The 14,583-nt window shown below is 47.5% G+C and overlaps 1 protein-coding gene across 8 annotated transcripts in view; it reads right to left on the bottom strand.

Annotated features, from left to right (window-relative positions):
• Positions 1–14,583, bottom strand: part of nhsl1b (NHS-like 1b) — a 169,885-nt gene that overhangs the window by 19,859 nt on the left and 135,443 nt on the right. For 7 of the 8 annotated variants that reach the window (XM_064991245.1, XM_064991242.1, XM_064991239.1 and 4 more), the window contains 2 exons: positions 6,572–6,724; positions 960–1,084 (listed from right to left, as the gene is read on the bottom strand). In XM_064991245.1, the coding sequence (XP_064847317.1) occupies positions 960–1,084; positions 6,572–6,724 (278 nt within the window). Of the gene's footprint in view, positions 1–959; positions 1,085–6,571; positions 6,725–12,876; positions 13,097–14,583 lie in introns of those variants that run through there. The other variant, XM_064991243.1, reaches the window with a different exon arrangement.

The raw sequence follows: 14,583 nt of genomic DNA, 5'->3' as shown, positions 1-14,583 counted from the left end.
CCCCTTTGAGCTAGGGAGCTGCTGTCAACCAGAGTTAGGCTCACTGGCCTGGAGACAACAGAACAGGAGTGAGGAGAGGCGGGCAACAAGAGAGGTGGGGGAAGGGGGTTAAGGTTTAGGGTGGCTTGGGCCAAAGGAAAAAGCAGGGGATGGATGAGAGCGAAAGGTGGTGTGGGGGCAGGCCAGTGAAAAAGGGGATCGTTTGGATAGAGGGACAACAGAGAGCAGGGTTAGGGGGTGAGAGGCACCTCTTCTACCAAAGAAAGACCCCCTTCAACAACCTCGTCTGACCCCATCAGGACCCCCACGATTGGACGAGTCAAGTGGAGGGAGGAGAGACTACAGAAGGAGTGGGAATATGGAGAAGAGAAAAGCGGACAAGAGTGGGGGGGTTGGAGATATGCAAGGAAAGTAAGCGTCCTGGAAAAGGCTTCTCTGGCTATTTGACCATTCACGTGTCAGTCCTAACGTTCCAGAACTGGAGCTGTCATACCACCTCACTCTACCACACAGGTTAGTTTTAAGATAATTAACAATGTCATACTGTCACTGTGTAAGTCAGTCACATGCAATTCTCAAGTTGTCTATTGTCATTAGAGTGAAAACAGCTCCACCAAGTCTAAACCAATATCAAAACAATGCTATTTAGATATTTAGAATAAATCTCCCAAGTGTTCCCTATCAGGGCCTGCCAGATAAACAGTTCTAAGTGGCTGTACACGCATGAGAAACCAGCCATGGCAGGAACACAATGCAGTGAGACAGAGTGGGGGGGTGCAGTCAATGTCAGAGGAAAATACAGAGAGGTGGTGCACTTCTGCTTCAAACCACTGGAGGGCAGACAGATACCAGTTTGGTGTGTGCAATTATATTTCTACGGGAGCTGAGTGTGTGTGTGTGTGTGTGTGTGTGTGTGTGTGTGTGTGTGTGTGTGTGTGTGCTGTGTGTGTGTGTGTTACCTTCTTGTCTGTGTCGTCCTCATCATCCTGCAGGCTGCTGTGGGACTCTGCCCTGCCAGAGAAGGTGGGGCCCTGAGAGTAGTACTGGGAGCTACGGAAACCATCCTTCCTTAACTTGTCACACTCTGGAAGAGAGAGGGAGGGAATGGGTTTCACAAACCTTAATACACACACACACACATAAGTGTTGTCTACACCCCCTGGTAGTGGTGTCTACACCCCCTGGTAGTGGTGTCTACACCCCCTGGTAGTGGTGTCTACACCCCCTGGTAGTGGTGTCTACACCCCCTGGTAGTGGTGTCTACACCCCCTGGTAGTGGTGTCTACACCCCCTGGTAGTGGTGTCTACACCGCCTGGTTTTGGTGTCTACACCCCCTGGTAGTGGTATCTACACCCCTGGTAGTGGTGTCTACACCTGTCGAGAGCTCAACACCTCAGGGAACACGCACAGCAGAGGAGCTGACCTGTGCAATATACCGGGCAGCTGTTCAGAGACACACAGCATATAGACGAGCAGCCTGTGTGTGTGTGTGTGTGTGTGTGTGTGTGTGTGTGTGTGTGTGTGTGTGTGTGTGTGTGTGTGTGTGTGTGTGTGTGTGTGTGTGTGTGTGTGTGTGTGTGTGTGTGTGTGTCCTGACAGCTTCTCTCATTAGACCCTGCTGTGAGGGGTGAGATGTGTGTGTTCCTAATCTACGTGTGTGTGTGTGTGGTGTGTGTACATGCATGTGTGTGTGAGAGCTAGGAGGGGGTATCCCTTCCAGTCTGTCACACACAGATGGTGGAATCGTCCTCCTCTCTCAAACACCTCCTCCCTCCCTCAGTGGCTATTTACACTTCAGTCACTCTGCTAACAGGGACTCTTTTGTCATATTTGCATGACTAACTAGATCAGCTACTAAATAACACATCATCTACTAACGAGATGTAGAAATATTATGTACTAGACTAATTATACATAACTTAATAATTTCTAATTAAATAATATTTATACATCCATGATTTAATAGTATAATCTAAAATGCTATAGATAATTCTATAGCTATATACATGTCCATATCAAAAGAGCGATTTTCAAGCTACGGTTGAAGTCGGAAGTTTACATAAACCTTAGCCAAATACATTTAAACTCAGTTTTTCCACAATTCCTGACATTTAATCCTAGTAAAAATTCCCTGTCTTAGGTCAGTTTGGATCACCACTTTATTTTAAGAATGTGAAATGTCAGAATATTAGTAGAGAGAATGATTTATTTCAGCTTTTATTTCTTTCATCACATTCTCAGTGGGTCAGAAGTTTACATGCACTCAATTAGTATTTGGTAGCATTGCCTTTAAATTGTTTAACTTGGGCCAAACGTTTCAGGTAGCCTTCCACAAGCTTCCCACAATAAGTTGGGTGAATTTTGGCCCATTTCTCCTGACAGAGGTGGTGTAACTGAGTCAGGTTTGTAGCCCTTCTTGCTCACACACGCTTTTTCAGTTCTGCCCATGTATTTTCTATAGGATGGAGGTCAGGGGTTTGTGATGGCCACTCCAATACCTTGACTTTGTTGTCCTTAAGCCATTTTGGAAGTATGCTTGGGGAAGTATGCTTCATTGTCCATTTGGAAGACCCATTTGCAACCAAGCTTTAACTTCCTGACTGATGTCTTGAGATGTTGCTTCAATATATCCACATAATTTTCCTACCTCATGATGCCATCTATTTTGTGAAGTGCACCAGTCCCTCCTGCAGCAAAGCACCCCCACAACATGATGCTGCCACCCCCATGCTTCACAGTTGGGATGGTGTTCTTTGGCTTGCAAGCCTCCCCCTTTTTCCTCCAAACATAACGATGGTCATTATCACCAAACAGTTCTACTTTTGTTTCATCAGACCAGAGGACATTTCTCCAAAAAGTACGATCTTTATCCCCATGTGCAGTTGCAAACCGTAGTCTGGCTTTTTTTATGGTGGTTTTAGAGCAGTGGCTTCTTCCTTGCAGAGCGGCCTTTCAGGTTATGTCGATATAGGTCTTGTTTTACTGTGTATATAGATACTTTGTACTGGTTTCCTCCAGCATCGTCACAAGGTCCTTTGCTATTGTTCTGGGATTGATTTGCACTTTTCGCACAAAAGTATGTTCATCTCTAGGAGACAGAACGCGTCTCCTCCCTGAGCGATATGGTGGCTGAGTGGTCTCACGGTGTTTATAGTTGCGTACTATTGTTTGTACAGATGAATGTGGTACCTTCAGGCGTTTGGAAATTGCTCCCAAGGATGAACCATTGTGGAAGTCTACAATTCTTTTTCTGAGGTCTTGGCTGATTTCTTTTGATTTTCCCATGATGTCAAGCAAAGAGGCAATGAGTTTGAAGGTAGGCCTTGAAATACATCCACAGGTACACCTCCAATTGATCAGAAGCTTCTAAAGCCATGACATAATTTTCTGGAATTTTCCAAGCTGTTTAAAGGCACAGTCAACTTAGTGTATGTAAACTTCTGACCCACTGGAATTGTGATACAGTGAATTATAAGTGAAATAATCTGTCTGTAAACAATTGTTGGAAAAACTACTTGTGTCATGCACAAAGTCCTATCCAACTCCAACCTAAGTGTATGTAAACTTCCCACTTCAACTCTTATATTAATTTTGTGCGTATACTTTCAAATTCGGGGCTCCTGCATCTCAGCGCTAGAGGTGTCACTACAGACCCTGGTTTGACCCCGGGCTGTATCACAACCAGCAGTGATCGGGAGTTTCATAGGGCGGCACACAAATGGCCCAGCGTCGTCTGGGTTAGGGGAAGGTTTGGCCGGGGTAGGCCATCAGTTAAGACCAAATCCTTATTACAGTGAAGGCCTACCCCGGCCAAACCCTAACCCAGACGACGCTGGGCCAATTGTGCACTGCCCTATGGAACTCCCAATCATTTCCGGTTCTAACACAGCCCGGGGTCGAACCTTGGGCTCCCGAGTGGTCAGCAGTCTAAATAAAGATTAAATTTAAAAAATATACATATAATTTACACCGAATGCTCTTTACTACAGCGACCAAATAGGCCTATTCATTTCTCTAGTCTCTGCCATCTCCGTTTGATGTGTGTATAGCGACAAAGACATCCGCTACTCCTCTAGTCTTTTGTGTTGAATACCCGCAACTAATTAGTCAAATCACTGATGTACAAATGTAAATCGGCACATTGTCATATTCATGTGAAGGAGTGGTTTGATGTGTTCGTACCCGCTACGGAGCTACACCTTACAGACTACGTTCGTCTTTCATGTCCTAATGCCTACATAGCTCATTAGAGTAGGTCTCTTCAGGGACTGAGGCGCTGTCTGCATGTATAATAGTGTCATTTAATGGAGCCTAATGGAGCAGCTAGTTACTGATGGCTGTTAGTGTTTCCGCCTGTGATCTGGAATAGAAGGGTTTTAGAAGCCACTTGAGATGATGAGGAGGAGGGGAATAGGTGTTACACAGTTTCCGTTTCCAGGACTGTTGTCGAGCAGAACAGGGGCTGGAGTTTAGTTGAAGGGGAAATATGGAGGTTTTTATTGCTATGGTCACATGGCACCATCCCAGAATGATGTAGAAAGAGAGCGAGGTACTAATCGATCCAAATCTTTCAAACACTGTTGACTATGTGTCTGATATTACGCAATATGTCTGTGCTTTCCCAACCAATCAGTCACCCAGCACACGACCACAACCTGACACCAGAATGTGTCGACGAATGGCATTATGGGTAATGACCCTGTCCTAACTGTTGAGAGACTCGGGCGTTGTGCCGATGACACTAGCAGCTGATTGCATATGGATTGCTTTGAGACCCAAGCAGGGTCTGATATTGAATTTTCCCTAACTTCTCTTTGTGTCTCTGTCCTGGTGATATGGCCGACGGGGGTGACAGATTTAATGAGAGGGGGCTTCGTAAGCACAGGAGCAGGGGCATGGTGGTGGATAGACCTTATGTGCTGCTCTCAGATAAGTTTCTCTCTATACCAATTCATATCTTGACTCTAACCAGACTGGTCAGCCATAGAACAGCGCTTTGGGCAGTTTCTAGGTCCCCTTGTGTTACAGCTTTGTACAGGGTTTAGTTTGAAAGTATCCGTTGTGTACTGCTTCTATTGCTATCAGACTGTAGGCTGACCAGTTAAATGATGTAACAGAGCATCCCAGCAGCAGCTTCATGGGAAGAGAACATGGGTTCAGCAGCTAAACACACACCACGACGTAACAGACCGACCGACACAGGCAGTCTCCCCGGACACCTGTTGGAAGGGCTCTTTCAGAAGGACGGTGGCAGGTGATCAAAGGATACCATTACCCATGCGGTGTGTAGCATGGCGGGTGTGTGTCATATTACATGGACAATAACCTCACATAGAACCAGGACAATGGGACAGAAGGACAAAGACAGTGTGTGTGTGTGTGTGTGGCATTATCTTAGCGGAGGTGAATTAATAACACACTCTATGCATTACCTCTTCTATTGTCTTCAGTCCCTCTCCTCCTATTCTCTCTCTCCTCCCTTTTCTCCCTTTATATTCTCCCTCTTTATCTGCTTGGCACACAAGCTCACCTAGCACATGAATAACAAGCCCCCGCCCCACACTCACCTTCTCACACACCATCCTGCTACAGAACTCTGGCGACTACCAAGTATGTTTTGTAACCCTCCCGCTTTGGGCTGGATGTGTAATGTGTAGTTCATACATGCATAATCTATGAGCAGAATGACACGTCTTACCTCAATTAGCCACGAAATCCCTAATTTGAATGCTACCGTTTACTGGCAGCGCCATTCTCCCTACATTTCCCCCACATGGGCCAGCTCCATAGCAATTTGAGTTCCAGGCAGCAGGTTCAGCCCCTCACCACTTGAGTGACAGTTAGCAAGACGCTCACACAGCAGAGCCAGGGAGAGAGCAACAATGTCGTGCACATGTGTGACGTGGTATACACTTTTGGCTCATGAGTCAGTGCGACTTTCAGAATTACTGGCTAAAAAGTATACAAAAGTGCCAGAGAATCTCTCTAAAGGCACGGACACACCGATGACATTTGCCAGCCAGGGGCACTTAGCACCCACGAACAGAATGCCAGACATATTTTGAAAACGGAGTGCAACCAGATTCTACATGTAGAATGGTCTAAAATGTTGGCAGTCAGACTATAACACCGTGCCGTCAGCAAGTGAACGAACGGCAGACCGCATGTCTTGTCCTTTACACTGATCAACAACAAACTAGCACAGACCAACCCCATACACACCCACTCAACTCCTCCCCCTTGTCCCACAACTGAACCTTCTCTTTGGGAACAGACCAGGAAGTGACGAGTTTTGGCTGTTTTGGGGGAACCTTTCATGTTCACCCCTCAAAGACACTGGACACACCACAGGAGGTCTTAACACGGGAGTGTTGGTGTAGCTATAGGCAAACCAACGCTTTGGGCGGTTTTTGTTGTTGTTGTTTTTTTTACAACGTTGTCGTAACGTCGTGAACATCAATAAATTATCAAGAGATATTGAGGGTGATGAAATGCAATGGGTGGTCCATTCCAACAACACTGTATTTGTGTGTGTGTGGTCATGTTTGTAAGTGCGGTTGTGGTCCTTACCCCTCAGTGCGGTCTTGAGGTTGACCTTGGCCTGGTGGTGGAGGTCCTCTACGCAGGGCGGTCTGCTGCCGGGCAGGAACACGTTCTCCTGCTGGTGCCACGGGGCTGTGTAGTGGACTGTCCACTTGCTCTCCTCATCCAGGTTAGACACCGCTACGGAGGGAGGAGAGAGAAGCAAGGAAATTAAACGATTTACAGTTTAAAAAGGCAGTCGTGTTGAACAAATATAGGCTACATGTGTTTTGCTACTGTTGTATGTCAGGACTGATGCTTTGAAATAAATAATAACTTGGTGGATGCTGATATTAGTTCTATTTTATTGGAAATGGTTTTCTTCTTCTTCAATCAAACCGTCAACTTCAGGACACACTGGTGCAACTCATGTTCCATTTTTAAACACAAACGAGTAGAAACCCCCCTGTGTTGTTCTACAATATAATATAATAATAATAATACAATATATACTCTGAACCGTGGAGTCACGGCCAGGGACAGCCGTTATCAAAAGCGACCCAGGAGCAATTAGGGTTAAAGGCCTTACTCAAAAGGCACATCGACAGATTTTTCACCTTGTCAGCTCTGGGATTTGAACTATCAACTTTTTGCTTACTGGCCCAATGCTCTAACCACTAGGCTACCTGCCACCTTACCCAGCCTATAGGCCAGCTGTTATTTATCTGGAAGTTGTAATGCTAATAAATCTTGTTTGAGTTGGAGTGGAAGGAGGGAGTGACATTTGTATGAAGGTGTGACCCTACACACAAACAGCTTTAACACTCTACTGTGATGCATGGCCCCGTGTAGATCAGTTGGTAGATGGCGCTTGCAACACCAGGGTTGTGGGTTCAATTCCCACGGGGGGACTAGTATGAAAATGTGTGCACGCACTACTGTAAGTCACTTTGGATAAGAGAGGCTGTTAAATGACTAAACTGTGAAGGGCACTTGTCAGGGAGGGTAATGGAAAGTAGAGGGAAGGTTAGTCAGAAGATCCAACTGAAGAACATTCCAATAGACACTGAGTGTACAAAACATTAGGAACACCTTCCTAATATTGAGTTGCGCACTTCAATCTTTTGTCTTGCACATTCACCCTCTGAATGGCACACATCCATGTCTCAATTGTCTCAAGGCTTTAAAATCCTTCTTTAACGTGTCTCCTCCCCTTCATCTACACTGGTTGAAGTGGATTTAACAAGTGACATCAAAAAGGGATCATAGCTTTCACCTGGTCAGTCTGTCATGGAAGGAGCAGGTGTTCCTAATGTTTTGTACACTCAATGTGGTCTTCAAAACAGCATGTTCTCCACTGAGAGACCAGGCTTCAACACAAAAACCCACGAAGAGCATTGTTTCAGACACTAGCCTACTGCCAATAGAACAAGCTAAGAAGAACTTGCAAAACATTGCCTCTCAAACAACTTCTCAAATGTTCAAAATATTCAAACTATTTATTTAACTAGGCAAGTCAAATTCTTATTTACAATGACAGCCTACCCCGGCCAATGGGACTCCCGATCACGGCTGGTCGTGATACAGCCTGGGATCGAACCAGGGTCTGTAGTAACACCTCTATGCAGTGCCTAAGACCACTGCGCCACTCGGGAGCCCAGACTAATCATTGTTCACCCCGTTTGGTTATTTCTTGGTCATCCAATACTGTCCAAACAACACACAATCCTCAGGTTACATCCTGCACAACATATCAACAATAAGGAAATAGAGACGGTACAAAAACACACAACAAGTAGTGCCACCATCCGCTGTTTACTTTGCCCATTTCAAGAGAAAACACACACACACACACACAGGACTTACCGAGCGATTGTATCCAGACTAAAGTACTATCTGGGATAGGGAGACCAGGTATCTCCATTCTTCTAAACAAGCCCTCGAGCTCTGTGCCTGTACTGACTAACAACATGACCATCTATCTCAGGAAGAAGTCAGACAAGTAAGAACAGAAAGAGGGGAAAGTTGGGAGGATCCTGGGAAAGGGGCAGGCTAAGGAAGGAGGTGTGTGTGTGGGGATGCGGGGTGCATGAAGGAGTCTTTCAACAGGTGCAAATGGGCCATCTGAGGTAGTGTGTGTTTTCTGGGTTGAGGGGGGCAAAGGGTCCTTTTGACTTGACCCTTATTCATTCCCACATGTGCTAATGGACCATTAGAGGAAATGTGTGTCCTGTCCCTACAACTACCACCCTGTCCCCAACACAGCCTTTTGAGTGGCTGTGTTGGGAGCCCAAAAGGCCAAGGAGAAAGTCTAGGAAACATTTGGAAGCCAGCACCTGGAATCCCCTGGGGTGGATGGTGTTCAAATGTTGTACGTTTTAACAGGGTGACGTCCTTCATTAGAATGCCCCGGGGCCTGTCCAAATGTCAACAGTTGAACTGCCATTTGAACGGTGCAAAAGGCCTGAGGGAAAGGCAAATGAGACGAGGGACTTGGGGGGGGGGTTTGTGTAAGGCGGGGGTTATATGTTTCCACAGGTGTGAAGGAGCCATCCAGTGTGCCAGTCCCTAGGGACCACAGGTGTGAAGGAGCCATCCAGTGTGCCAGTCCCTAGGGACCACAGGTGTGAAGGAGCCATCCAGTGTGCCAGTCCCTAGGGACCACAGGTGTGAAGGAGCCATCCAGTGTGCCAGTCCCTAGGGACCACAGGTGTGAAGGAGCCATCCAGTGTGCCAGTCCCTAGGGACCACAGGTGTGAAGGAGCCATCCAGTGTGCCAGTCCCTAGGGACCACAGGTGTGAAGGAGCCATCCAGTGTGCCAGTCCCTAGGGTCCACAGGTGTGAAGGAGCCATCCAGTGTGCCAGTCCCTAGGGACCACAGGTGTGAAGGAGCCATCCAGTGTGCCAGTCCCTAGGGACCACAGGTGTGAAGGAGCCATCCAGTGTGCCAGTCCCTAGGGACCACAGGTGGCAGGGCCGGCCGATGGAGTGTGACGTGACGTCTGTTAGGAGTTCCTCTCTTCAGCAGTTAAAGTTGACACCTCTCCGATGGCCGGTTAACTACCTCTTTGGCAGGGAGAGAGGAGCCTTTGTATTCCTTCATGACCTGTTGCTTACCAACTGTTCTTTACAAACAGCTAGGCATATCTCTCCAACATATCGCTCTCCTTTCTCCTCTTCAAACACACACACACAGCTAAACCTTCTCGTGTAGGAAAAGTAAACCCTGAGAATACTGAGATCCACCACGTGGTTGAGGAGTGGTAGAATCATCGGAGGATGAATGACACCCGTTGCTGCCACATGTCAGCCACATTGACAGTGTGTGTGAGCTCTCAGTGTGTGTGTGTGTGAGCTCTCAGTGTGTGTGTGTGTGTGTGTGAGCTCTCAGTGTGTGTGTGTGTGTGTGTGAGCTCTCAGTGTGTGTGTGTGTGTGTGTGAGCTCTGTGTGTGTGTGTGTGTGTGTGTGTGAGCTCTGTGTGTGTGTGTGTGAGCTCTCAGTGTGTGTGTGTGTGTGTGAGCTCTCAGTGTGTGTGTGTGTGTGTGTGTGTGAGCTCTCAGTGTGTGTGTGTGTGTGTGAGCTCTCAGTGTGTGTGTGTGTGTGTGAGCTCTCAGTGTGTGTGTGTGTGAGCTCTCAGTGTGTGTGTGTGTGAGCTCTCAGTGTGTGTGTGTGTGAGCTCTCAGTGTGTGTGTGTGTGAGCTCTCAGTGTGTGTGTGTGTGTGAGCTCTCAGTGTGTGTGTGTGTGTGAGCTCTCAGTGTGTGTGTGTGTGAGCTCTCAGTGTGTGTGTGTGTGTGTGAGCTCTCAGTGTGTGTGTGTGTGAGCTCTCAGTGTGTGTGTGTGAGCTCTCAGTGTGTGTGTGTGTGTGAGCTCTCAGTGTGTGTGTGTGTGAGCTATCAGTGTGTGTGTGTGAGCTCTCAGTGTGTGTGTGTGAGCTCTCAGTGTGTGTGTGTGAGCTCTCAGTGTGTGTGTGTGAGCTCTCAGTGTGTGTGTGTGTGAGCTCTCAGTGTGTGTGTGTGTGAGCTCTCAGTGTGTGTGTGTGTGTGAGCTCTCAGTGTGTGTGTGTGTGTGAGCTCTCAGTGTGTGTGTGTGTGTGAGCTCTCAGTGTGTGTGTGTGTGTGCTCTCAGTGTGTGTGTGTGTGTGTGAGCTCTCAGTGTGTGTGTGTGTGTGTGTGAGCTCTCAGTGTGTGTGTGTGCGTGAGCTCTCAGTGTGTGTGTGTGCGTGAGCTCTCAGTGTGTGTGTGTGCGTGAGCTCTCAGTGTGTGTGTGTGCGTGAGCTCTCAGTGTGTGTGTGCGTGAGCTCTCAGTGTGTGTGTGTGAGCTCTTAGTGTGTGTGTGTGAGCTCTCAGTGTGTGTGTGTGTGTGAGCTCTCAGTGTGTGTGTGTGTGAGCTCTCAGTGTGTGTGTGTGTGAGCTCTCAGTGTGTGTGTGTGAGCTCTCAGTGTGTGTGTGTGAGCTCTCAGTGTGTGTGTGTGTGAGCTCTCAGTGTGTGTGTGAGCTCTCAGTGTGTGACGGACCAAGTGTGTATAAGTATCCTTGCATATCACCATCACACGGTTGTGCCAGTGTGTAAGACCTTCGTAAAAAGGATCAATCTGGCCGGACATCACCACACCACTGGCCAATGGACAACGCTGGACAGGAGGACAGAGCTAGAGGGAACGGGACACGCAAACGTGCACATGCACGCTCACACACTCCAAATACACACTCACATAAAGTGAAGGAGTTGACAACGGACACCCAAACATGCCTAACTACACACATAACGGCTACTGTTGCACCAGACTAACAGTGCATAGATAGGCCTACACAAAACAAATGAAGTTACACACAAATGAAGTTACACACTTGTATCCACTAGTCCCAAACAACCTAGTCAAAACACGTGATTGTCTAGCCTAATACTTGTCTCATACACAAACACAGCTCGGAGTATCCTCCAGCCCAGTCCATGCAGGTAGCTAGCTCTCCCCCCACCCTGGGGCCTGATGTGGTGAATAGAGCCAGTCAAAGCCAGAGCCAGACCAAGGCCACTGGGACTATGGACATAAAGCCTGTATTGTCCCACAGAATCAGCCTCCACATCGGGCCTTTCACTAGTACAATACCCCCAGACAACCCCCCAACTCCATCACACTCGCCCAGAAACACGCATGCTACCACAATGTCCACATCTTTTCACTTGTCACCTAACCCCCCCCAGCACACCTCCCTTACTACCAGCACACAATTATCTCAGAGAGGAAAGAAAGACAAAAGTTGCAGAAACACACTCAGAAACACGGCCCTCTTAGAATCTATATTTGAAAAGAATCCATGCATATTGACAACTTCTAATTAAGCAATAAGGCACGAGGGGGTGTGGTATATGACCAATATACCACGGCTATGAACTGTTCTTGGGCCCGACGCGCCGCAGAGTGCCTGGACTCAGCCCTTAGCTGTGGTATATTGGCCATATACCACAAACCTCAGAGGTACCTTTTTGCTGTTATAAACTGGTTGCCAACGTAATTAGTGCATTAAAAATAAATGTTTTGTGGTATACAGCAGTCAGCCAATCAGCATTCAGGGCTCAAACCACCCAGTTTATAATCCTGTATATAGCACTACAATACAAACAGAGAAACAATCACATGTGATGTGCAGGACCAGTGGAATAGAGAGGTATGCAGCAGGGCCAGAGGCTGATATCATCTACTCCTGATGACTCTGCATCATCACAGTGACAGTGACAGCTGCAAGGTGGCTCTGTCCATGCAACGGATCACTCCATAAAACATCCCACTGTAGTTTAGGTTACCTACTGTATCAGAGCCTCCTCTTTTCTACCTACACAGGTGTGTGGAAGGAGTCTGAAAACGCTGAGGTAGGGATTAACAAAGTTGATCTGAGAATTACAGTACACACAGTGCTAATAGAGGATACAACTGAGATTAGGTTGAGCACAAACGGCTTTCAGTGAGAGCATGTCACCTCTCGCACACACGTCCCCAATCCCCTTACACACAGACCCTACTATCCTAAATTCATTCATAATTGCCCCAATTTCTACAAAATCCAAGAGAGCGCTTCAAATGAAAGAGAGGGCACTTTAACTCCAGCCGAGACGTTAACCCTTTAAACGCCTCTCCCACTGGTTACTAGGTAACAGAGTACAACAGTATGTACTCCGTCAGATCACAGAAACACCCCCCCTCCCCCTCCCTGTGTAACATTATCCACAACTAAAATTCATTTTATGAAAAGTCCTCTCAAAGTGACACCTGATCTGTCATCACTGTAAAATGAATGATATATTTGATAAGAGGGAAGAAAAGTCAGAGCAAATGAAACCAGTGTCTCTCTTACCTTTCCTCTTGAAGTATTTAATGACAGACTTTAACGAGGTCCCGATGAACACCATTATTCCAGTCGGTCTTTATTTTCCTATAATAATATTAAAGGACTTGTAAAGGCACAAGCGACGCGGATGAGCGAGGGAACGAGGAGGAGGAGGACAAACGAGTGCTGCCGACGCTCTTCTTCACTCACTCTATATGGTGGCTCAGCTCTGTGTGTGTGTGTGTGTGTGTGTGTTCACAATGAGCCTCTCCCCCTCACACACACTGCCCACCCCCTCCTATCTCAGGCGCTGCCCAGACCTTTGAGGAACACACGCACACACACACACAGCGGGAGGGGTGTAGAATCTGTTCCCTTGTGCTTTGGTTACCATGGAGTTCTCTCACCCTTTCTCTTAATTTCTCCCTATCCCTTTCTCGCTATCTCTTCTTCCCTCTTTTTCTTTCTCTCTCCCTCTACAGGACTCTAAAGATGAAAGATTCCAACACGATGTAACAGTATGACCAGGAGTAATTATACTTAACTGTAAGGTATATGGATTTCATAAATACAGAATAGATAGGCTCGCCTACTCTCTTTCGCTCCCTCACTCCCACTCTGGGACCTGCCAAAGCACAGACTCTCTCTCTCGTGTCTGAATCTCACATCTCGTCTCTGCTGTGAGTTTCTCTTCACTTCCCCAGGAGGGCTATGCTGGCCTGATATTTCCTCTCCTGCAGTAGACTTTAGTACTTAGGGACACCACCTGCTTTGTACTCTGATGCACAAAGAAAGGACTGTTGACTTTTCTTAGAGACCAACAACGATTCCTGACTGAATGTCTGTGTGTATGTCCCTTTTCATCTCACCACAACTCTGATCATTTTCTCCGTCATTCCCTCCCTCCCTCCCTCTGATCAGCCAGCATGCTGTTAGCACACGGCCTCTAAATCTGGGCCACATGAATATAGATCACATACAATCCGCCTATTGTCCACTCTGTGCAGCGTCTATCAGACACACACACACACACACACACACACACACACACACACACACACACACACACACACACACAAAGCACTATGGAGACACACGCACAAGTATACACAGAAACTCAATTCTCTGCCTGCCCCTACTACTGCCCTGTATTGTATTCCTTTATGTGTTCCCAAATGGATGGGGGGATGGAGATGGGAGGGGGCTGAAACTGGAGCTTGAATGGGATTGCAAATGATTGTTGAATTTGTGGGTAAAAGGTCCCCCCCTTTCAAACTTGTCTCCTCCTCTCCTGAACCTCTTTGCAGTGTACATTCACAATGCTGTGTGTGTATGTGTGTGTGTGTGTGTGTGTGTGTGTATTTGACAGGTTCACTGCCGTGTGCTCTCTCCCCCTCTCTCTCTCCCCCCCCCCTCTCTCCCCCCCTCTCTCTCCCCCCCTCTCTCTCTCTCTCCCCCTCTCTCCCCCCCCCTCTCTCCCCCTCTCCCTCTCTCCCCTCTCCCTCTCCCCCCTCTCTCTCCCCCCCTCTCTCTCCCCCAACCCCCCTCTCTCTGACCCCCCTTCTCTCCCCCCTCTCTCACTGACTCCCCATGCTTGGTGTGGGGCTCCTGGCCTGTTCTGTGATTGGGGTGAGCATCACACCATCTGACACGCGTACAGTATTAAGATAACATGCAAACACAAGCCGGCCATGGCTGCAGTGATTACAGGACCTATTGTTCTGAACACAGAGG

Source organism: Oncorhynchus masou, chromosome 16, assembly GCF_036934945.1.
Source record: "Oncorhynchus masou masou isolate Uvic2021 chromosome 16, UVic_Omas_1.1, whole genome shotgun sequence".
Classification (NCBI taxonomy): Eukaryota; Metazoa; Chordata; class Actinopteri; order Salmoniformes; family Salmonidae; genus Oncorhynchus; species Oncorhynchus masou.
This window is presented reverse-complemented; position numbering and strand designations above follow the sequence as displayed.